Below are 23948 nucleotides of genomic sequence, written 5' to 3' on the forward strand. Positions count from 1 at the left end.
GGCATTTGTGAACTGGTAGAGGAACCACTTCGATATATAGACTCAGTTCTTATTTTTGAGCTCCACATCCCACTCTGTATTATAAACTCTTCAAGTTTGTGGTAATTTGTTATAGCAGCGATAGAAAAATAGTATACTAACCGGAGAATCCTGTGCTTTGAGTTGCTTTTGTTGTAAAAATAAAAGGTTTGTCCTAAGTCAGTGATAGCAAACCTTTTAGAGCTTTCAGTGGTACAACAGCTCCCTGGGGCAGGCATGCCATAGGTTCCCCCCATCCCTTAGGCTATGTTCTTTTGCCCGATCTTGACTCAGTATCAGAGTGCAAACTGACAGGTTATACTGGGTGATCTAAGTCAAAATAAAAACCTCAGTTCTATACATCATACTTGGTGACATGTGCCAAAATTCCCAGCTACCCGAGAGACTGACGTGGAGCCAATCACTTGAACCTGGGAATTTCATGAACAGCATGGGCCATGTAACAAGACCCTATATCAAATCCTAAAATTCAGTTCTGTGATCAAAATTAACTGACTCATAAAAGAGAAGAAAATTAACTTTAGACTGGAGAAGCCTGTCAAACACTACCTATAGTATCTCAAGTCAAGGTTAACATCATCAATGATAGTATTGATTGCATGCACACTCGCACTGAAATGGCACTTCACCTTAGGGTCATCCTCCCAAAAACACCATAGCACTAGTCTAATGAGTAAAACAGCAGACATCTGACCAGAACTAAAAACGGTCAAGGTCGTCAAAAACAAGGTAAGTCTGAGAAACTGTCACAGCCTAGAAAAGCCTAAAGATGATTTAGTAAGTAATTGTAATGAGATATCCTTAATGGAATTGTGAGAAAGAAATTCAAAAAAATATGGACTTTAGTTAACAATATTGGTTCATTAGTTCTAAAAATTGTATTACACGGATGTAACCTGTATCCAGAATATATGAGAACTCTTTGCACTATCTTTGCAACTTTTCGGTAAATCTCAAACTATTCTAAAATGAAATCCTATCTTTTAAAAAGACCATTTTCCATAGAAATTTAACTCATTAAAAAATCAAAATTTAGGCCTTACTAAGCACCTCAAAATTAAATTTAGCTAGTTCAAACATGTATGGTGGATATGTGTATATCAAGAAATAAATTTGTTTTCAGGGTGTTAAAATTAATGATTTATAAAGTAAATTATGTTGATGAATTTGGACTTGTTCAGTGCAAATAAATGAATTGTAGAATATTATTTGGGAAGCCATAGATTCTATAATCTGTTAAATTTACAAATTTTATATCTTAAAGCTTTTAGAAAATCTGTCAGCATCACAATATAGGAAGATAAGGCTGAAGTAAAAGCATGAATGACCTTCATATCTCCTAAAGTGGGCGGCTTCTTGGAAAACCTGTTTTAAATAAACATATATTGAAACTATCATTAATCAGTAGAATTTTTTCAGTAGTGTATGTACTTCCAAAACAGAAGCTATATTTTGTTTTAAAACTCTTAAATTTAACATTTTCCCCATCATTATACTATGCAGTAGTACTTACTTCTTGAAAACATGTCACCTACTTGACCCACTGGAGCAGTTTGTAAGTTGCTCCAAGTATAGGCAGCCTGTTTCAGGCTGAAAGCTGTATCTGGTAAAATATGGGAATAAGTGGTTGTCTCTGTATGAGACTTTTTTTTCCCCTTCAATGTGAGAATAAACATAGGTAATTGGAATGTTTCTGCCATCTAAGAACTTTACTATGCTGTTTTTCCCCCTTAGGTTTATGATGCTGCAGTCAGGTGGTTGAAATACGATGAACCTAATCGCCAGCCATTTATGGTTGATATCCTTGCTAAAGTCAGGTTTCCACTTATATCAAAGAATTTCTTAAGTAAAACGGTACAAGCTGAACCACTTATTCAAGACAATCCTGAATGCCTTAAGATGGTGATAAGTAAGTTGCCTTAATATGCATATATAACCTGATCGTGTAGCCAGTTCTCATGGGTTTAAAACCCATTAAAATGGGTGAGACTCAGCCAGGAAGAATTTGCCCCTTCAGATAGTTAATCCCTAAGGCTTCTCAGTCCCCAGCAGGAGTCTTAGCCCTTTTTTTTTTAATAGGATTTTATGTGGTACAAGGTGAAAATCACTTAGGCTTTTTCTACTTTTGTATATAATATTTTTCATACACTTTGTTCTAGTGTTTCTTTTTTTATTTTAGTTAACAAATAGTATACCGTCATCATATTTTCTTTCTTAAACAGCTTTTCTCTTTTTGCCAGGATCTCATTATTATTCTGTTTTTTCATTTGCCTTAATTTTCTTGACTTAACAGGCAAAGTCTCAAGCCCTCAACACCTTTGTAAAATGCCACTTAGTAAATTGTCTGGGCAGTTAAGCAGCTTGCTTTTATTTCCTGGAAACATCCAGGTTAGAGCCTTTCCTCTGCTTATTCCAATACGGACTGTTTATTCTCTAGGCGTGAGGCTCAGTTCTTGTCCCACAGTTTCCCTTCACATATCCTAGAAATCGTTTCACTCCTGAATCCCAAGTTTTTTCCTTTTGATAATTCTATTTGATGGAATATGTCTTCTAAAAGTTTCCTGATAAAAAGTATATGATTGGCAAACATTTGGAGACTATTATAAGTTTATTTCATTGTAAAACATTGAAAAAGAGTTAAACCTGATGTAAAATTATGTTGAAAATCACTTTCATTTAGCATTTCCATGCATTGCTTCATAATCTTCAGGCTTCTAGTAGTGCTTATGAGCAGTCTAGCATCAATCTGATCTTTTTATCTTTTTTTATTTTTTGTAATTAATGTTTTTTCTTTAATCCCATATTTACTTAAGAAAGTTTGTAATAAATGCGTTTTTTGTCGTGTTAGAGCATTCTCAGCCACATATTTCTTAGTTCTTTATTACTGATACTGCAATTCTTTAATCATTAATTTTGTGTGTGTGTGTGTGTGTGTGTGTTCTGTTTCCATCTTTGTTTCATAGTCCTATTAGAGATAGCCTTGATTTTCTTTTTAACCTTTTTATTTCAGCTGTTTTAAATTTCTTTGTGTTTCTACTTATTCTCTAATTTCTTCATAGCTCTTTATTTTGCTATACCTGGGACTGAACCTACGACCTATTGTATGCTAGACAATGCTAGACAAGCGCTCTGCCACTGAGATGCATCACTATCCCACTTTTTTGGGGCTCTAGGAGGGCTTTTTTATTTTTAGAAAGATCTCAGTCTACCCCAAGCTGGCCTTGAACTCACTATCTTCCTACTTCAGCCTCCAAAGTGCTGGGATTATTGGCTTACATCACCAAGCCAGTAATACTTATTCTCTAATTTCTCATTAATGACTGTAATATCTTAGCATTAAAGTAATCTTTATATTGCCTTTGAAGTTTTCTTATGTTTTCTGTGTTACCTTCAAATTTCTTCTCCTAATTTTATTGTTTGAAGTTTTTCTTACATGTTTGGTTTTATCTGTTAGGCATGCAAGAGTAAAGTTACTACAGAACTGACAGAGCAGGCATCTCAGTTCTTGATCTTAACTGCCTTTTAACTGGGAACCCCAGTACATCTATCTATAGATATTTTCTTCAAGAATTATAAACTGGGTGCAGGTTTTGGGAGCTGGATTAGATTTTTTCATTTTGTTTTGCCTTTTTTTTTTTTTTTTCACTTAACCCGTTTTCAGTTTCACTCTCCTTGTTGTTCCCTGAGTCTGGAACGTGTGATGTAAAGGCTATTCCTTCTTTCCCCTCACAGGGTGAGATGTGGAGGGTACTCAGTGGCAAGGAAGGAGACCCAGCAGTTCAGCTGTTGATTATGCAGAATCTCAGTATTGTATTGTTTTCATCTCCACCCACCCTCTTCTGGAGAAATGTTATCTTTATGATTTTTTCCAGGTTTCTTTTTAATGGTGTCACCTTATACAACCATTTAGGTATTCTCTATTTACTAGCTGTCAGCATTGTATTTTGGGGTAACAGCTTCTTAGTGTTTTCAAGAGTAGTTTGTGTTTCTTCTGTCCTTGGTATTTAGAATAGCTTTTAAGATAAGGAATTTTAAGAAGGTGTTAAAATGGCAAGTCCAGTCTCATGTTTTTATATCAAGTCTGAACTGGTCTTTTTCCTTTATGGTGTCTGGTTTTAGTGATGTGGTTGGATAGATCTGTCCTATGCCCAAGATTTTTTGTGTGTGTGCTAATTACCTAAATTTTCTTCTTACACATTTATGAGTTTCTTCTTTTTTCCCCACCATAAGCCTTATACCTTACTGAAATTTATTTGATGTGAAATAATTTTTCTTTTCTAAATGTTGGGTAGGATGGTCCATTGCCATTATTGAATAAATTACATTTTCCCATTGAGGTAAAATGTGATAAATATCCACATATCTATGTATCTATCTCCACTTACCCATCTGTCTATATATACACATACATGCGAACAGTTTCTCTTTAATCTAGTACCATTCTTTATTATTGTAGTTTATTTAAATTGTATATCTGAAGGATTTGTAATTTCTTACATTTTCTGCATTCTTAAATTTATTTTAAATACTTTTGTTGTTGGTATTGTGATTGTCTTTTTCCTTTTATCTTTTAGCCTCATTATTCTTGGTGTTTTTATTTTCCTACTCATGTTCTCAGTGCTTTCATTGATTATTGTTTCTGTTTTTGTGGTTCTGAGGATCTAATACAGAGTATTTCACAAACTAGACAAGCACCCTGCTGCCGAACAGCAACCCAGGCTCTTTCATTTCTTTAAACACTTTAAACATAGGTATTTTATGTTCTGTATTGACGAATCAGTATTTGAAGTCTCTAAAGAACATAGCTTTTTGTGGGTTCTATTGATTTATTCCCAATGGCTTAATTCCTTGTATGTTTTTTAATTTTGAATCATATACTCGAATTTGATTGATCTCAATCACCAGGAATATTCGGAGGCTTGGACTATATTTCTACACATCTCTATTTGAAAGCAGAATAGCATTTGTTCTTGCCAAATACCCCAGGGTAAAACAATTGAGGACTACTTCGAATTTTTCTTGTCTATGGTTTTCTAGACTTGCAGGTAGGATAAGTGCAAACCTCAAACTTGCATGAAGGCAAGGCTCTCATCATAAATTCTACCTCCATCTGGAGCTAAGGTTGAACAGCCAAGTTACTGTTTTTTTCTTCACCATAAAGCAGATATTTTTCTCTTAGCTCATCTTTCACTAAAAGTGTAACTACCAACCCAAGCAGCCCAGCTTTAGGCAGAGATCCCATTTCCAACTCCTTATCTTGAGCAGATCCAAGATCTTTTTGTGCCTTCACAGGACAGAAAAAATAATATCTAGATTTCTAGGATTACTTACAGCCTTCAGGAGGGCTCCAGGATCTCTTAATGCTTACTTACATTCTGATGTTTGGTTTCCTCCTCGTTTTTGGCCTGTAATCTCTTGGCATCTTAACCGTGTCCTCAAAAGGATGCTTGTCTTATTCTTTTCAACATTTATAGTTGTTTCATACCAAGAAGGTATTTTCTGAAAGTCTGATCTGTATTCTTAGAAGTGTAAGCTGAGATTGTTCTTAAACAGGCATGAAATAAGTAATTTTCTAGTATAATGAGTATGATGCACTAAGTTAAATATACTTATGCTAATTCTCACAGTCTCCTGAATTTCCATTCATTGTTCAGTCATCCATAAATGGGGCAGCATGATAGATTTCAGTGTACATACAATAAGTAAGAAAAGCTCTCGGAAGAAGTTGGAATGTGCATTGAACTCTTTATTTTGCCTTCTCATTATAGTATAATAGGATTCTAGTACAAAGTTAAGAAAATACAACATATACAATATACAAATATACATAATATATAAAAGAGTAATGAGCAGGCTCATTCCTGCCTAAAATATCCTCAAGAACAGTAATAAACTTGAGGTTATTAGGTTATTTATCCCTTGATTTGAAAGTCTAATCCATTAGACTCCTCTCACAGCCCCTACTTAATAGTTTCTCTTTTTACACAAAAAATAGGCAAGCTAACCGAATGTTGCCAAATTAGAAAAATATTGATATATCCTTATAATGAAATAATTCTATAGTTAAGTAAGACATTTTACAATATTCAACAATATGGAAGATTTTCGTAAGTTGCAAAACAGTACATGACATATTTTTGTTAAAATGAAAAAATGTTTTAAAGACTAAGAGTGTTTGAACCTTGTTAAGGTTGCTGGGGGGAAAAAGACAATGTGAGTAAACATCCTTGATATTTAAAAAAAGAAAAAAATACACACGTCGACTTAGACCAAAGCCTGGTGTCTTAAAAACCAAGGTGTAGTTAATGTTAAGCAGTGCACAGGTGGCTATTCACCCTTTTAACCTTGCAGAGGTTGTACGTCAGGTATTTTTGCTTAATATATGAGTTTATATCAGATCTCCTGTGACCTCTGAAGAACTAAATGCAAGGAAATGAAAGAAGTCAGCACCAAGAAAATGCCTTTACATTAGACTGTCCATGTTTTGGATTCATACATGCTAATATCAGACTTTGCATTTTCACCTCATTTGCATACTGTGCATTATTTTTTTAATCTTTACAGCTTTCCTGGGTAGAAAAAAGTACACTGTTTTATTTACAGGAGCTTTTTTTTTCCTTTTTAATGAGGAAAATGACTTGTTCTATATCTCTTTGATAAAGTACAGACCAACCCGGGGCCTGGGCCTGGGTAACTGGGCAAAAGCCTCGAGCCTTCTTTTTTCAGCTCTTCAGTTACCTTCTTACCATCAGACTTAGGTTCCTTTTCAGAGAGGAAGCAGAACAAAAGATAACAGAAAAATAGAATAAAAGAACTCAAAATAATTTATATCTAAAAGAAAAGAAGTTACAAAATCAGGCACATTTAAAGCCTCCACAATGAGCCAGGCCAAATTCTTGCCCAGAATGTACACATAATGCTTGATGCTGGAAGGAATAACTCTCAGAGGAATAATTCTAAGGAACATGAACTCTGAGTAAGGTACCAGTGTGTCCCTAGTCCACTCCTAAAAGGGAAACAAAAACCTTTTACTAAAGGAATGCAGCTTATGCTTCCTTTGGGGTCAGCACAGTTGCCCCTATTCAACTACTTTCACCCAGAGGCCTGGTGACTTGGGACAGTTTCCTTGCATCTCTCCCCTTCACTCCTGTCTCTTGTTGGGAGTGTTTTGTTTATCGACCACACAGGCTACCTTCAGTGCGGTAGCTGTCAAGCCCCAGAGTTTCACATTCCGAAGGTGTGGGCTAGCGTCCAAGTCTTGGGGAGTTCCAGATCTCTCCAGGTGATGCCAGTGCTGCTGGCCATGGGGCCACACTGAGAAACATCCATAGGCTAAATCTAGCTATGGGTAAAAGTTTTTCATGTCTGTGATGGATTATAAAACAAAAACAAAATGAACAAATAAGTAAAAACAAAATTTTAAATTCAGAATATTTCACCAAAACCAAATGTGCCCTGAAAAGCTTATTTACTGCCCTTTACCAAAACACTTTGCCAGCCTAACCTAGAATATGGAGCCCTAACTTCGATCCTCCTGAGATTCCAGCTATTCTTATGCCTGAAGTGCTTTTTTTCCCTTAAACTCTGCAAGGAAAGGAAACGCTGAATATTGATGATTTTCCTTCCTTCACAACCTTTTTCATACTATTCCCCTCCTCCCTCAAGACCTAATGCAGCCTCATGTACAAAAAGTGACTTGCATGTATTAAGAATTTTTATTTTTAAATTAATAATAGTGTACATTATACTGTTTATACACAATTCAAAAGATGTAAATCAGTACGTAGCAAAAAGCAAATCTTTCTGATACCCCTCTTCTCTGCCCCCTTGTTCTTTTATGCTGGCGGTACTGTTATCCTTTGTATCCTTCTTGAGACTATGTATACACATGGCATAAAATGAGTAATGAAATACTGTAAAATTGTGCAGTTTAACGCAAATGATACTACATACTGTGTATTCTACATTTTGGTTGTGAGTTTTGTTTTGCTTATTTCTTTTACACTATTTCCTGGGGGATCATTTTATGAGTACTTACTTTTTCCATGACAGTCATATGTAATATTCTCTCGTGTAGCTAAAGAGTATCATAATGTTTTAACCACTTTCCTAACAGTGAATATTAGGTTGACAGACTCCTAGCAGAGGAAATTTCTAGGTTCAAGGTGTGTACATTTGTAATTTTGGTAAATCTCATGTTGCTCCCAAATGGTTGTACCTATCCAAACCCGCACCAACAGTGCAGGAATGTGCCACACACCCTCGTACCCTGTATTCAAGACAGTTTTTGATTTTGGCCAATCTGATCAGTGAAAAAAGTATGGTTTTAATTTGTGATTTTCTTAAATTGAGTAGTCAATCATGTTTTCATATGTTAGAAGTTCTTTTATAGTTCTTTTTCTGTGAACTGTATTCAGGTATTTTATAAAATTTTCTTTTTAGTTGATGGTTTTAATTTTAATAAAATGTCTATACTTTTAATTTGTATTTTCCTAATTTGTTACTGCCTTCATTTTTTTTTTTTTTTTGGTGGTACCATAGATCCAAATCCCTAGCTCTGTGCCATAATTTAAATTTTTAAAAAGTAAATTAGGGAGCTGGGGGTTTAGCTCAGCGACGTAAGCGCCTGCCTTACAAGCCGGCAGTCGTGAGTTCAATCCCTGGTACCGATAAAAACGAAAAAGACCAAAAAAAAAAAAAAAGTAAATTAGAATTTTATATAGTTGTCTGAATATTTTTTTCTTGGCTCTTTTTGGGGGGTCATTTACAGGCTTTCCCAGTGTAAGCCTGTTTTACATGAACTATCCTGTTTTTAGCATTTTTGTGTTTTATTGTCTATTCCAATTTGTATTGACTTTAAATTTAAAATAAAATTTGATGTCAAGATAAATTTTTTCCAGTAGGTAGTTGTGTAACATTGATAGACAATCCATTTTTCCCACACTGGCTTAAAATAATACCTTAAACAGTTTTTTTACTAAGTGGCTTTTTGCCAAATCAAGAAAGTGCTCCCAAAAAAAAGATACGTTCTCAATTCTCATTGCATTTGAAAGTCACCTAAGACCGTGCTTCTCGAAGTTTTAGGTACATCTTATTTTGGGATTTAGTTAAGTTTACAAACTTACTGATTCAATGGGTATAGAATAGGATCTCGGTCTAACATTGCTAATAAACTCTCAAGCAACTGAAGTTGCTGCTCTTTGAAATACATTTTAAATGGCAAGTATTTAAGAAGCTCTTTAAAATACTGTGCTGGGTCAGGCATGGGGTCACACTCCTGTAATCCTAGTATTCAGGAGCTGTGGCAGGTGGGTCTTGCAAGTTCAAGATCAGCGTGGGCTACAAAATGAGCCCAAGGCCAGCCTGAACTGCATAGTGAGACCCTGTCTCAAAAGATTTTTTTTTTTTTAAAAAGGTACTGTACTAGGCTGAGGATGTGGCTTAGTGGTAGAGCTCTTGCCTTGCATGTGCAAGGCCCTGGGTTTGGTCCCCAGCTCCATAAAAAAGAAGAGAAAAGAAAAAAAAATTGAAATTTGCCAGGCAAGGTGCCACATCCATATAATCCCAGCACTCAAGAGACTGTGGGAGATGGATTGCTGCAAGTTTGAGGCTAGCCTGGGCTACAAAGTGAGTTCAGCCTGAACTGTATACTGAAACCTTGTCTTAAAAAGATTAAAAATATAAAATACTATACAAATGCCTGGGCCTCACCACTGGGTGCTTTAATTGTTCTGTGGTAGGGCCCAGGCATAGTTGCAGAGGTTTCCCAAGTGATTCTAATGTGCAGTTAAGATTAATAACCGCTGGGAGAAACAGGTGTGGTAACATACACTTGTAATCCCAGCACTTAGGAGGCTCAGGCAGGAGGAGCACCACGAGTTCAAGGTCAGACTGTACTACATAGTGAGCTCAAGACCAGCCTGAACTACATAGTGAGACCCTGTCTCAAAAAAAGCAAGTTTGGGGGGGACTCATTGGGTTAGGTGATCTAGATTTCACTAATGATGAATTTTGGTAGCTATTGCTTGAGGAACCAGGTGATTCACTGTGTGTAATAAGTGGGTGGGACAGTCTTTAAAAAAAGATGGTACTTGTTATACATAATGAATAGGTTAGGAGTCAAGTACTTAAACATTTCTTCTGCGTCTTTCCCCTTGCTTTTCTCAAACACTTTGAGATTATGAAACAGAGATACAGAAATAAATGCACTGTTTTGTCTGGGGATTACTTTTTCAAAAAGTTACATTGGTGCCTATGGTTCTTGAAGAGTTCCTATGTATTTTCATGTAGGTGGAATGAGGTACCATCTACTGTCTCCAGAGGACCGAGAAGAACTTGTAGATGGCACAAGGCCTCGAAGAAAGAAGCATGATTATCGCATTGCTCTATTTGGAGGTTCCCAGCCACAGTCTTGTAGATATTTTAACCCAAAGGTAAGTGATTTTTACTCTTGTTATATTTTTGAGCACAGCACTACCTGCCCCAACGAGTAAGAACTCAAACCTTTAGAAATGTTAGTTAATGCTATTCTTTCATATACTTCATGAGATACATAGTTGCCATCTTTATTTTACTGATGAGGATTAAGACTTGAATTTCAAATGTTCCTGTAATTTCTCTGGAATGCTGTCCATGAACAGCTAACAAAGAAAGCAGGAAACTAGTTCTATTATGTCTCTGATAGCAAGTCAAACTCTGCTTTCATTTTTAGTGAAATCTGGTAAGCAAGATGTGTTTTCTATCTTCAGTAGTTACATTTTAATATACAATATACATAATCATTCTAGAAAATTTAAGAAAACCAGAAATCATAAAAAAGATACAATTTTATCTTTAATCCCACCATGTAGAAACAATCACCAATTTCTAGTGTTCTTTGCAATATATACTATGCCAGTTGGGACAGTAGAGACTGAACCCATAGATTTAGGAACACAATTTTTTTTTTTTAAAAGATCACTACTTATAGCCTTAAAAGAACCCACTCACATTTCTGCTTTTTTTCTTAGCCCTGTGTATTTTGGTTGGAGGAAATGATAACTGTATTTTTTGATACTACATGTATTGCTGGGGCAGAGTAAATAATCACAATCCTAAAAATTAACATACAAGATTTGCAAGATGGTAGCCATAACTCACGCTGAAGCCAAGCATACAGTGGTCTCTTTCATCATTTTGTAAGCCCACTTTTTATTGATAGTAGATATTTGATAAGGTTAAGGTATGTTATTGACCTAAGAATACTTGCATCTTTCTATGAGATATGCATTGTTGGAGGTATTTTATATAGTAATATAGTGGTGATATACAAGGCATTTATAAAAAGATACATGGTGAGGTCAGGGGTACAGAGACAAAAGACGTATCTGAATCCATATTATCAATTCCAGTGAAGGCAAAGCATTGTCTTTCCAACAACAGAAGCATCCAAATGTAGTTAGCCTGTTGGTAGATAACTAACTAGTTCCCTCAATGTGTGATAAATCAAGGATTCAGGATTAGTGAGTATTGCTGTCAACATCTGTTCTAGCCAGTATACTCTGTTAATTTCTATAGCTACTGACTTAGCTTTTGTTAGTGCTACTAGTGATCAGTATTCTTCCTAATAAGGCTGTTGAACAAGCATTGGATTGACTGGAGAGGGAGGACTCAGATATAGTTCTTATATTCAAGATTTTTCTGTACTTGACACTGATAAAAATTCATGTAGGACACAAATGTATTTCATGAGGCCCACTTATACTGCCCTTTCTCAGGTCTCCTTGTCAGCATTCTTAGCTATTTCCAGTCTGTACTCATCTGAGTAAACCATTAGTAATGCCCCCAAATTGACAAAAACTGACTTGAGGCTTTTTTTCCTTAAAAGTAGAATAGACCAAAAAAACAAACTGCTTATAAATCTGCCAAAACAAAATACTTTCCTTCTGTATTGTCCTTTAGGAAGATTCCTAGAAATGCTGTAACACATTAGCAGTTCATTATTGACTAGTCTTGCATAAAAATGGAGCAAGCTCAGGTCTCTCAAATTTGTTGACTGAGATACAGGGTTTACCTCCATCAAGGCATAGTTCTGATTGAAGGAGAAGACTGTAAATCCGGTGAAGGGCTACTAGGTAAAAGTTGTGATTCACCGATTTGGGTATTTTAGGCTGCAACTACTCAGTTCTGGTGCCATAGAAAGAAAGCAGCCACAAACGGTACACAAATAAATAGGTATGACTGCATTCCAGTTACCATTTGTGAAAACAAATGATCAGCTGGGTTTGGCCTTCAGGTCATAGTTTGCCAACCTCTACACCCATAAACAAATGCTCGACACTGTACCCTGGACTAGTTTCTTTTCTGTCTCTACTAAACAGACAGGATCTTTCCCATGTTCTGGTCTGCAGAACTAATCAGCATTATGAACATCAACGAGAGACCACCCTGTCTCTTATCTTTGGGAAGCTGAGCTGGTCAGGGTCTCAGCAGCTTATAGTGTGAAGCTTGAGATTCAATAGATCCTTGAGATCAGACCATGACATTTTCTCTGCCAGCTGTCAAGAAGTTCCCTCTAATGGTCTTCAGATTGTAGACAGTAACAGAGAAACACGAACTAATGTGCTTAAAAGGTTGACACATCTACATACCTGTTTCACACCAACTAGCAGTAAGCTTGTTGAAATGTAAGTGACTGAGTTTTTCAGAATCATTGCAAGTCAAGAACAGAAAAATTATAAACATTTTTTCTCCAACAAAAACTGAAATTATAATAGCTTAAATTACAATTCTGCAAACCACAGCTTTTGGTTGTCTATAATAGCCTAACTGTGGCATTGATTTTTGGCAGTGAAAAAGCAGTGAAACCAAACTTTGGTAGAAGATGTCTTATTTTAAAGTAAAGTAGATGGCTTTCTGTGCACGGATGGACCACAAGAATTTTTATTTTAGGTAGGAGGCAGGGAATATTATTTGTAGAGTAAGGCAAATGAAGGAAGACAGCACTTTGTTGTAGTCTATAGTTCTAATACTTTCCCTGGTTTTCTTTTTTTATTGAACAGTTGAGAAGATATGCACAACCGTGGAAATGAGACTGTAACTTCAGATTCTTATTTGATGTCTTACTTTGCTCTTACACATGACCTATTATTAACTGCTCCTTTGTACAATCAACCACAAATTTTTGGACTTAACAGTGGAGAAATTAAAATAATTGAAGAATTAACAACTGATAAAAATATACACATTCTATTAAATGCATTCCCCAAAGCTAACACTGTTAGAATCTTGTTACAGTATTTATTAAATGTTTTTTATCAGAGGCATGCCAGCTCCTTTCTCCTATAAAAATTTATCTCGAAAAACTTCTGCCATTTAGTAGTATTTGTATATAACATTTCAGTAAAGGTTAGTCCTTGGCACAAACCTGTAATCTCAACATTGAGAAGCTGGCGGATTACAAGTTGAAGCCCATTCTGGACAGTTTAGCAATTTAGTGAGATCCTGCTTGAAAATTAAAAGTGAAATAAAGACTGGGAACATAATTCAGTATAAAGACCCTAGATTCAATCCCCAGTTCCCTCAATCCTGTATTAAAATAGGGAAACTAATTTAATCATAAATTATTATTTATCTAATGTTACTTCAAGTGAGCATTATTACTCAGGTAGACTGTTTAGTAAGTACTGTATATGAGTTAATTTACTTTAAAACTTTTGAACTTAGTATGTTCAGAAATATTCAGATGTATTTTATTCTCCTTAAGTTGGACCCATTTGTGTAGATCCTTTACTAGTCAAAAGTGGTAATCACTTTCAGTGAATTAATCTCCTTCAAAGAGAAAGGTTTAATTAGTAGAACTTTACTGAGCTATCCAGAATAAAGACTCTGTCCTTATAAGGTACTAATTTGTATTTGTTGATAACTAAAAATGATAGCAAAAAAATCTTTTTTCTGAATATTGATAGAAAAAGTAGACTTGGATTACTATATTGGTTTGAAGTGCTGTTTTTCTTGTTGTCTTTTGTAAGGCCTACCACTTCTACTTTTTCCCATCTTGTACTTGCATTTAGTGCTTAGTGATTACTTGGAAGAACTATCTGTATTCAGTCTGGCTATCTCTGTTAGTATTGGTTTCTTTGTAGCGTGGTAATATCATATGATATTTTTGTTTAAATAAAAGTTGACTTAACTGACCAGTTTTTATTTGGACTCTGGCTAGTGAAATGATGGGCTGAGGGCTTAGAACTTCATAAGAATCTTGAGTTGCTACTTTCTTATGGTGAAGACAAGGGGAGACTGTGCCCTAAAGAAAAAGAGACTCTGCGTATTCGCTGGCAAAAATGAACAAGGAGTGAAACCAGCAGGATGGGGATCAGTCTGTAAATTACCAAAACAAAAAAACACATGGTGCCATCTTTCCTGGAACCATCAGGATCGTGTTTTCCCCAGTGCATTTTCTTACCCAGAACTGTGAAATAGATTCATTACTGAGGTCAGGGCTCCTTACTAGTACTTAAGTTCCTGAGGATATATGATCCCATAGAGCATTGTACAGCATTTCACAGGAAATTTTATCTTTTGGGGTTATAGAACTGTAAGTATAATTGGATCCTAAAATTTTCAAAGAATTAGAAATGATTTTCAACTCAGGACACACTTTCTTGTTGGAAACATTTAATGCTCTGTCTCACAGTATTATAGCCATCTTTGCTCTTAAACAGGTCCTTACTAAAGAGGTGACAGCCCTACTGTAAGATCAGGATAGAAATCAGCAGTTGTATTTTTAAAGTTATGATTTTAAAAGATCATGCCTGAGACTGGAGATTTAGCTCAGTGGCTTAAGCACCTGCCTGGCAAGCGTGAGGTCAAGAGTTTGATCCCTGGTATTATTAAAAAAAAAAAAAGATCATGCCTAGTCGATAGTGGTGGTGCACACCTGTAATCCCAGCACTCAGAGGCTAATGCAGGAGGATGGCTGCTAATTAGACACCAATCTGGGCTACATAGTGAGCTCAAGGCCAGCCTAAACTACAGAGTGAGACCTTGTCTCAAAATAGACAAAAAAAAAAGATCATGCTAGCCTAGCATGATGTTGCAGACCTGCAAACCTAGCACTCTGGGAGGCTGAGGCAGGAGGATCACTTCAAGTTTGAAGTTAGCCTGGGGTACATAGTGAATTCAAGCCCGGCCTAAACTGTAAGAAAGAACCTGTCTCAAAAAAAAATTCAAGTCCAGCCTAGGCATCTTAGTGACTTAGCCAGACCTGGTCTAAAAATAAAATATAAACAATGAAAAAGGGCTGAGGATGTAGCTCAATGCAAAGACCTTAATCCATTGTACCAAGGAGGGAAAATTCGTGTCCATAAAAGTGTAACCTTAAGGGAATGTAGTATTCTATGTATTTTTTTAAGATGAGACTGGTATGAATATCATTGTTATATAGTGGTTCTAAAATGCTCTTTACAATCAGTGAAAAAAGCACTGATAATATTTAAGGGAAAAACATACTGATGTTTTGAACCTTTTATGTATTATAGGAACTTCAAAAATATTGGAAATAATATTAAAGATTAAATGGAGTTCTTCCCTTCCTAAAAAAAAAAGAACTTTTTTGGGGTAATACCAAATGATACACTTAACACCAAAAACAAAAGGAACATCATATGAGTGAATAGGTACTTATTTTTGTTGGAGAGCCATAAGAGACACATAAACTTCTCTCTTTCAGATGGCAATAATTGACTTTCTGGGTGAGTTTTTGGAGCCAGCTTCTAACTGTACCTCATACAGATATTCAAAACAGTCTCTGGCGTCTGGTGACTCTTAATTCTTGAAGTTTTTCAGTCTTCTCTGGGTACGTTAGTGTCCATCTTGCAAGAATTTAACTTGACAGTATCCTTCTCTTTAATTTACTGTCCTTCTGTGTATACTAGAGTTTTCATAAACTGTAATTGAGATTATGGATGGCTTCTGGTAAAATAGGGGAAACCTATCAAAAGGAAAGAAGTCTTAAACTTCCAGAAAAGGAAGACAAGACTCTCAGTCCACTTAATTCTTGATTCATCAGTATCTGCATGTATATGTGTGTGTACGTATATGGGTGATATAGTGACACTTAAAAAGACCCTTCTACTCAGATCTTTTCTAGGCTTTCTAGTTTTCCTATTTTCGTATCTTCTCAGCACCTAAGCATAGAAACTTATGTGAAATGCTTGATGAAACTTAACTGATCTAACTTCTATTTTGGGGATAACAATTTTATGCTCCCTGCCCCTATACATCTCCCCAAGAGTGACTCGTACTATCTGTCCCTCTTGTTGCTATACAAACTTCATGTTACTCTAGCTTATTCTGTACCTAGAAATGCAGAGAATGGAAAATAACCCTGATCTGCAGACTTCAGATTAGAACTGGTTCCTTCGGTAGGGTAAGCCCCAGCCTTTATACTCACTTAACTGACAAGCCTAACTTCATACTGATTTTTCCCCTAATTTCCTTGTTACCTCAACTACCCATACTATCTACTAAGTCATGTAACTAACAATCAAAAAGTATAAACATCAAATCTCCTTCTTAGTCCTCTATTTAGGGTGACAGGTAGATTGGGGGAATTAAGTAGACTTCCCAAAAGGTCTAGCAGTACACATACTTACAGAAAGACTCACAAAGATAAACTCTCTCTTCATGCATACTACAGCCACAGCCAGGTATGTTCAAACACAGCTGTATTTTTTTCTTAAACATTTGTATTAGTATGTTTGCAATTCATAGTAAAGAATGCATCCTGGGGATGGCGTATCTGATCTTGGCCCTTTTTTACTTCCCCTGCCCCTTCCATCTTCCTCACCTGCATCTTCAGATCTCCTTCCTATTCTTTCAAAGAACTGACTCTTTGATTTGTTATCTTTTATGTTTTTAACTCTACAATTATTTTTTGTATTTTTTTAAACTCAATCTCATTAATTCCATTCTAGTCTTCATAATTGCTTTTCTTTGGACTACTCTTGTTTTGCTGGGACCGTAGAGTGTATCGCCAGGTTATTTATTTGAATTGCTAAATTCTTTTAATGCATTTATTCACTTCTTTTTTTGTCTTTTTGTCTTTTTCATTTTTATTGGTACCAGGGACCGAACTCACGACTGCCTGCTTGCAAGGCAGGCGCTTATGCCGCTGAGCTAACTCCCTGGTCCCTAATTTATTCACTCCTTTTAGAACTGTTTTAATTGTGTCCTATAGGTTTTGGCATGGCATACTTCCACTGTCATTTGATTCTAGCAACTTTTATTTTTCCTTGATTTCTTCTATGATCTATAGATTTTTCATAATGTACTGTTCAATCTCCTTGTGTTTGTGTAATTTCTGTGATTTCTTTCATTGCTGATTTCAAGATTCATTTCACTCCTACTAAGTAATATTCAGGAGATTATCTCGTTCTTTGTATTTAAGCATGCTTTATGGGATAAGGTATAGTCTATTTTAGGAAAAAAAAAAAAAAACCATACACCGCTTAGAAAAATGTGTATTCTGTTGTTTGGGGAAATACTGTGTAGATATCTGTTAAGTTCACAAATTTGCATGTTATCCTTGCACAGAAGGCAATTCCGTTTAACTCTATTTCCTTAATTTTTTGCCTTGTTGGCCTAAAAGTAGAGTGCTGAAATCTCCTACTGTGATTGTATTGGTGTATATGTATCCTTTTAAATCCTACGTTTTATGAAGTTGAGTGCACCAACATTCAGTGCATACTTAGAATTCTTATCTCTTTCTGTTGAATTGTTCCCTTTACCAGTATGGCTTATCTTTTTTTTTTTTTTTTTTTTGGTACTGGGAATCAAACTCAGGACTTGTGCTTGCCCAGCGGGTACTTGTGCCCCTGAACTATATGCCTGGCCTTGTCTTTGTCTCTTCTGGTCAGTTTTGGCTGGAAATCTGCTGGACCTGAAAATAAGAAAGCTATTCCTGCTTGTTTGGGGGCTCTAGTTAAATGGAATAATGTTCTTCATCCTTTCATATTCAGCCTATGCACTTCTCTTTGGATCTAGTGTGTCTCTATAGGCAGTACATGGTTACATTTTTGTTTTTTATCCAATCTGCCAGTATGTGTCTTTGGCTTGAAGAATACTGAGAGTTACTACTATGAGATATATTGGATTCTACCATTGTATTGTGTTTCAAGTGTTGATTCCTTTTTTCGCTTTTAGTGACTCTCCCAGTTAGATTTATTCTTTCCTTTGGACTCTTTAGTACTGATGGCCACCCTACCTCTACCTAGGATTCCCTTACATATTTTCTGCAGTGCTGGTTTAGTGGTCATGTATTTCTTCAGAAGTTCTTTATTGTGGAGAGTAATCACTTCTTAATCAACTTTGACTATTAATTTTGCATGATATTAAAATCTGAGTTGACAGTTATTTTCTTTCTTTTTTTTTTTTTCCTTTTGATACTTAGGGATCAAACTCCCAACCTTGCACTTGCCCAGCAAGTACTTGTGCTGCTGAGCTATATCCACTGCCCGTATTTCCTTTTAATGCTTAGAAAACTTTAAGTTCTCCTGACATTTAAGGCTTGTGCCAAGAAAAACTACTACAATTCTGATAGGCTTGCTTTTCTCTCACAGCTTTTAGTTTTCTCTTTATTTGTTGAATTTTTGAAATTTTGATTTTAATCTGTCATGGATATGTTCTTTTCTGGCCATGGCTATTTGAGGTTCTATATGCCTCATTAGAATTCTCTTCCTAAATTTGGAAAGTTTTCTGCTATGATTTCAGTGAACAGAATTTTTATACTTTTTGAATTATCTTTTAATTTTTCCCTTATTCGTATAATTTTGAGGTTGTTTTTTTGAGTCATTGATTAATTGTTGGATCTAGCTTGCTTAGTACCTTGTTTTTAGGTATCATTAAATTATGATCTATGACACTCACCCATCTTCAGTTCCTAACATTGTCTTCATATTTATTAAATCTGTTACCCATGCTTTCCTTTGAATTTTTCATTTCCTTTATCTCTGATTGCTTTCTTTTCATATTTCTAATTATTTTACAAAGTGATCATTCATTGTTTTATATTGCTTACTCAATTATTGTTTGTTTCTTTAAGTTTGTCAGACATTTTATTGGTAAAATCCTTTATCTGTTTAAATTCTCTGAGCTTGTTAAACAGTCTGCATTTGCTTATATGTTCCTCCTCCTCTTTTTTTGTTTTTGTGTTTGTTTTTGGTACCAGAAATTGAACTCAGGACCTTGGCCTTGCCAAGCAGGCACGTAGGCTGCTGAACTATATCCCTGGCCCGTTTGTACTTTTATCACTTCAGACATTTTGACTGTTTGGCTTTGAGTTCTTTGCTTACAGATTCCTCTGCTGCAGGGTCCATGAGATAAGCTATTGGGGACTCGAGGGTTTTAGAGGCAATTCTGTTGCCTCGATTTCTCATGTTTGTATTGTTTTGTGTTGCTAGTTAAAGATCAGTGTAGGGAAACTCACTAGTGTGGAGGTGTCTTTATTTTGATTCTATCTCCCTATCATGTGTTGTTGAGTTTATGTTTTAGATTACCGTTTATGTCCCTCTTCATCCAATTCAGCATACTTCAGTCTTCTCTGAGGGCTTGATCCCCAACACCAATCTGAGAGAAGAAAACAAACCCCAGTAGTGTTGGTGGCACAAACATAAACCAGATAATGGCATATGATAAAACTCAATTAAAAGAAACAGCTATGCCACCTTTAATAATAAAAATGAAATCAGCAATAACAGAAACACAAATCATAGGAACCAGTAATAGCTACTGCTATACCATCCTTAACAATAGAAGAGATAATACAGACAGGAAAAATACTGGCATACAGTAAATATCTTCTAAATGCAAGAATCATACCACTATTAACAATAGAGTTCAGCAATAATAGCATAAACTCAATAGCTAAAAATGAAACTCAGTAAGTATAATAACAATTTTGAATAAAGTAAGAAACAGAAGTGAAAGCAGTAAAGTTTGACAAAAGCAAGATGAGAGAAAGGTAAAATTAAAATCCTATTTAAGAATAAAAGTTAATTAGATAGGGGCTGGGGATTTAGCTCAGTGGCATAAGCACCTGCCTTGCAAGCAGGCGGTCGTGAGTTCGATCCCCGGTACCGATAAAAATGAAAAAGACAAAAAAAAAAAAAAAAGAAAAAAAAGTTAATTAGATAAAAGTAATAACAAAACAAAAAGGAAAAAAACAAAGGGCAAAAGTAGGAGGGGAAAGTCAGAAAACAAAAGAGAAATGAGTCCAAAATACTCATGCTTTTGTGTGGGTGAGGGATTTTTTTCCACGACATGTGGTATGGCAGTCTTGGAGACGGTTAGGGCATAGTGATTAGCCACCAGGGCCCATTTCACTATAATACGCACTTTTTGCTGAATGAATTCTGAGTCCTGCTTTTCACCTTTCTTGGAGTTGCCAGTCATTGATGTGGTGTCTGATTCAGGGCTGTATTCACCCCTGGGGCTCTTAGTTTGTGTCCTCCTGTGTGCTCCTGCTCACTGCTGTCTCTGACTAGCTTTACGGCCTGTGGACTCCTGAGGTGACCTCCCGTTACTCCTCTCTGTCCATACACACATCTCAGCAGGATTTAGTCACTGTCCAGTACAAGGCATATGTTGGCGTATGATCTGATTAGTTGGCAAATGGGAAAAGCAAGCAGATCACTGTACTCTGTTGGAGGTAGGCAGCAAAAGCCAAATTATCCACTGGACTTTATGTCAACACCTTCAAACCCAGCGCCGTCTGCAACTACATAAACAGCCTGGCTTCTCATCAGAGGATGGGGCTACCTGCTGCTTAAACTGCTCAGGGGATCTCTGACTGTCTTTAATAGCCATCTCCCACCCAGTTACTTATAGAGTGACCCCAGAAACCCTAAAGTATAGTTGTTCTATGACTTATGATTCCCATAGTAACTCAATCTTAAACAATAAATCCCTTCCCCAACTGACCCCTGATTATATCAGCCCAAGAATGGCAGAAGCTGCAGGGAGTTTCTTCTCCAATTCTAGCCTGCAGGCAGGAGTAACTTGAGGAACAAAAATTCCATTCTATACTTGCAGCTTACAGTATTGTGCATTTTTCTTGGGGCCAGCACTGCCAGGCCAGGCTGCTGTTTTTCCCTGGGGCTGCTGACTGGCCCTGAGCATGCCTTTGTTAGTGGAGAGGACTCCCGTTCCATGGGAGCCAGGGTTAGCGTTCTAGGCTGCTTCCTTTCCTCTGCATTGCCTTCAGTTTCTCCAGTTTCTCTGTGGTTTCCAGTTTTCCTGGCAGTTCTTCTTGATTCCCAGAGTTCTGTTTCTTTGTTTTCTTTTTTACTTCCCAAAGGTGTGTCCCAGGTGTCTCCATTCCAGGTGCTGGGGAGATGTTTGCTGGCAGCCTTTACTCCACCATGTTTACTCTCCCACACAAGTGTGCTTAAATAATGCTAAATATAAAGCATTACACTTCAGCTGACAGGAAATACATTTTGCATTCTTGGTAGAAATGCTTGCAAAGAACATTTCACTTATCTGCCTAGAAGGTGAATTGCATTAAGTCCCCAACTTACAAATGAGTTTTATTCAGGAAAAATATTCCTAAATCAAATTTCTTAGTAGTAATCCAACAGAGTGAGTCTTACACAGTATACCTGGAAGGGTTCACAGCTCGAATGTTTGTAAGTCAGGAGCTTACTGTGTTAGGCACAAAATTATATGTAATTAATAGTTATCAAGCTTAATGTTTGATATATACTACAATAGCCATGATTATGAAAACTGTCATTAAATATTTTAAAAATTGAAGGCCTGGACCAGGGATTTAGCTCAGCGGCATAAGCACCTGCCCGCCAAGTTCGAGATCGTAAATTCAATTCCCAGTAACCCCACCACCACCACCAAAAAAATGAAGGCCTGGCAACTGTAGTTCCAGCACACAGGAAGCTGAAGTAGGAAGATCTGTCGAGCTCAAGAGTTTAAGATCAGTCTGGGACCAGTTTGGGGCCTTAACTAATTCTAGAGACATTGGAACCCAACTTGATCTCTTTTCCTCTTCCTCTCTCGCACTCACAGGCTAGTCCTTTTTTCCCTGGTACTAATAGTTCCAAGAAAGCAATTTATTTTAGCTCTTAGGTTTAGCGTATAACTGAGCCATGTGTAAAAGGTACATATGAAAAGATATTTATCCCTACTCTAAGCTTTGAGAAGTACTAGGAAGTTAAAACTGTTCTTTTATCAAACTCTGTAGAATTATTTCATTCTTTGAAACCCTCATCCTGATGTCTAAATATTTAAGCATTTGGATTAAAAAAATACACATACATTTGTTTCTCTTTTTTTAGTCCCAGTTCCTACATAAGCAGTTAATTTAATTTGAAGATCAGTAGATCTTGAAAATCTTTCACAAGTATGTGTAACCAATTTTTTCTTGCTAAGATTAAGAAAGAACATGGAAAGATACGGAAAATGCCAGGCATAGTGGCACTTGCCTATAATCCTAGCTAGCTAGGAATAGGAAGATTAAAAGTAGGAATCCTAGCTAGGATAGGAAGATTGAGAGTTTGAGACCATCCTGTGCAATTTAGCAAGATTCTGTCTAAAAATAAAAAGGACTGCAACTGTAACTCAGTAGTAGAGCAATTGCCTAGCTTGGGCAAACCACTGGATTGAATCCCCAATACCTGAGAGAAAAAAAAAGTTTCTACATAGCTTTCTACTAAAAATTATCCAATAATTTAGGTGTAAGAATGACAGGATTTGAAATGCATTCAGTTAATTTAGTTTATTAATGAAGTTGAGTTTTGTTGTTTTGTTTTGTTTTGTTTTGTTTTGTTTTTGAGATATAGCCTTACTATGTCATGTGGGCTATGTAGACCGGGCTAGCCTTGAACTCACAGTGATTCTTCTGTTTCAGCATTTACCACTGCATCCAGCTAAATTGTATTTCTCTGCCAAGTAAATTTGACCAGATAGTAATTATAAGTGGATTTGTAGACTATGTAAGAGAATAATTTAGTTTACCTTTGAGGGATTATTCCCTGTAGAATAAGGCCATTATTTCTCTCATTCTGTGGTATACTGTTTCCCTAAGAATAAGTGAAAATATTTTCCCCTTGTTTTACAGTGTCCATTGAGTAAAACTGAACCTTAGGGAAAATGTTGTGTTCATCTTATAATTGTGTTTGCCTGACAATACATATGCATCCTAGGAGGCGTAAATCCTAGTTTGAGATTTTTGTTGTTCTGTTTGGTTTTAGTAGTTTTTGGTTTGTTTTGACCTGAGTCAGGATGTTTATCTTCACAAAAGGTCCCTACATAGGAGCCCTTGTTTCTGAACAAACCATCCCCCATGTTCTTACGATACATTAATCAAATCCAACAAATACCTGATACCCTGGATAGTCACATGATACAGGTCAGTCAGATTTATCTAGAGGGAATCCAGTGTTAAAATTGCACATAGTCCTTTGCTCAGTGAGATTAAGAGTTGTTTGGATGCTGGAGATTTAGCTCAGCAGCATAAGCGCCTGCCTGGTAAGCAGGCAGTCGTGAGTTCGATCCCTGGTACCAATAAAAAGGAAAAAGACAAAAAAAAAAAAAAAAAAAAAAAGAGTTGTTTGGAATCCTGTCTGATCTTGATTAATTTTAGCTATTTTTAGAAAATGGCAGAAACCCTAGCTTCCTTTCTCAGAAAGCCAGCAGTCTGTATCTTTAGGTCTTTTCCACATACATATATGTGAAAATTGAGCAAAAGCACCCTGAATTGCTGTCAAATGTAAGAAACAGTGATGCTGTAAACAGCTCTTATTGTAAAGTACTGGTAGAGTCTTCTAATCACTAGAGAGAGAATACCCTGACTACTTAGAACTCCTTACTCAGCTACTTCAGTTTTAAGAATCTGGTTGACTACACTAGACCAAGTA

At 36.2% G+C, this 23948-nt stretch overlaps 1 protein-coding gene across 3 annotated transcripts in view; it reads left to right on the plus strand.

The window, feature by feature from the left end:
• Positions 1-23948, plus strand: part of Klhl7 (kelch like family member 7) — a 68676-nt gene that overhangs the window by 34948 nt on the left and 9780 nt on the right. For all 3 annotated transcript variants that reach the window (XM_063239389.1, XM_003467826.5, XM_063239394.1), the window contains 2 exons: positions 1774-1948; positions 10330-10472. In XM_063239389.1, the coding sequence (XP_063095459.1) occupies positions 1774-1948; positions 10330-10472 (318 nt within the window). The remainder of the gene's footprint in view (positions 1-1773; positions 1949-10329; positions 10473-23948) is intronic.

The sequence above is a fragment of the Cavia porcellus genome, unplaced genomic scaffold (genome assembly GCF_034190915.1).
Source record: "Cavia porcellus strain 051 isolate PalLab524CR breed Dunkin Hartley unplaced genomic scaffold, mCavPor4.1 scaffold_2, whole genome shotgun sequence".
Taxonomy (NCBI): domain Eukaryota; kingdom Metazoa; phylum Chordata; class Mammalia; order Rodentia; family Caviidae; genus Cavia; species Cavia porcellus.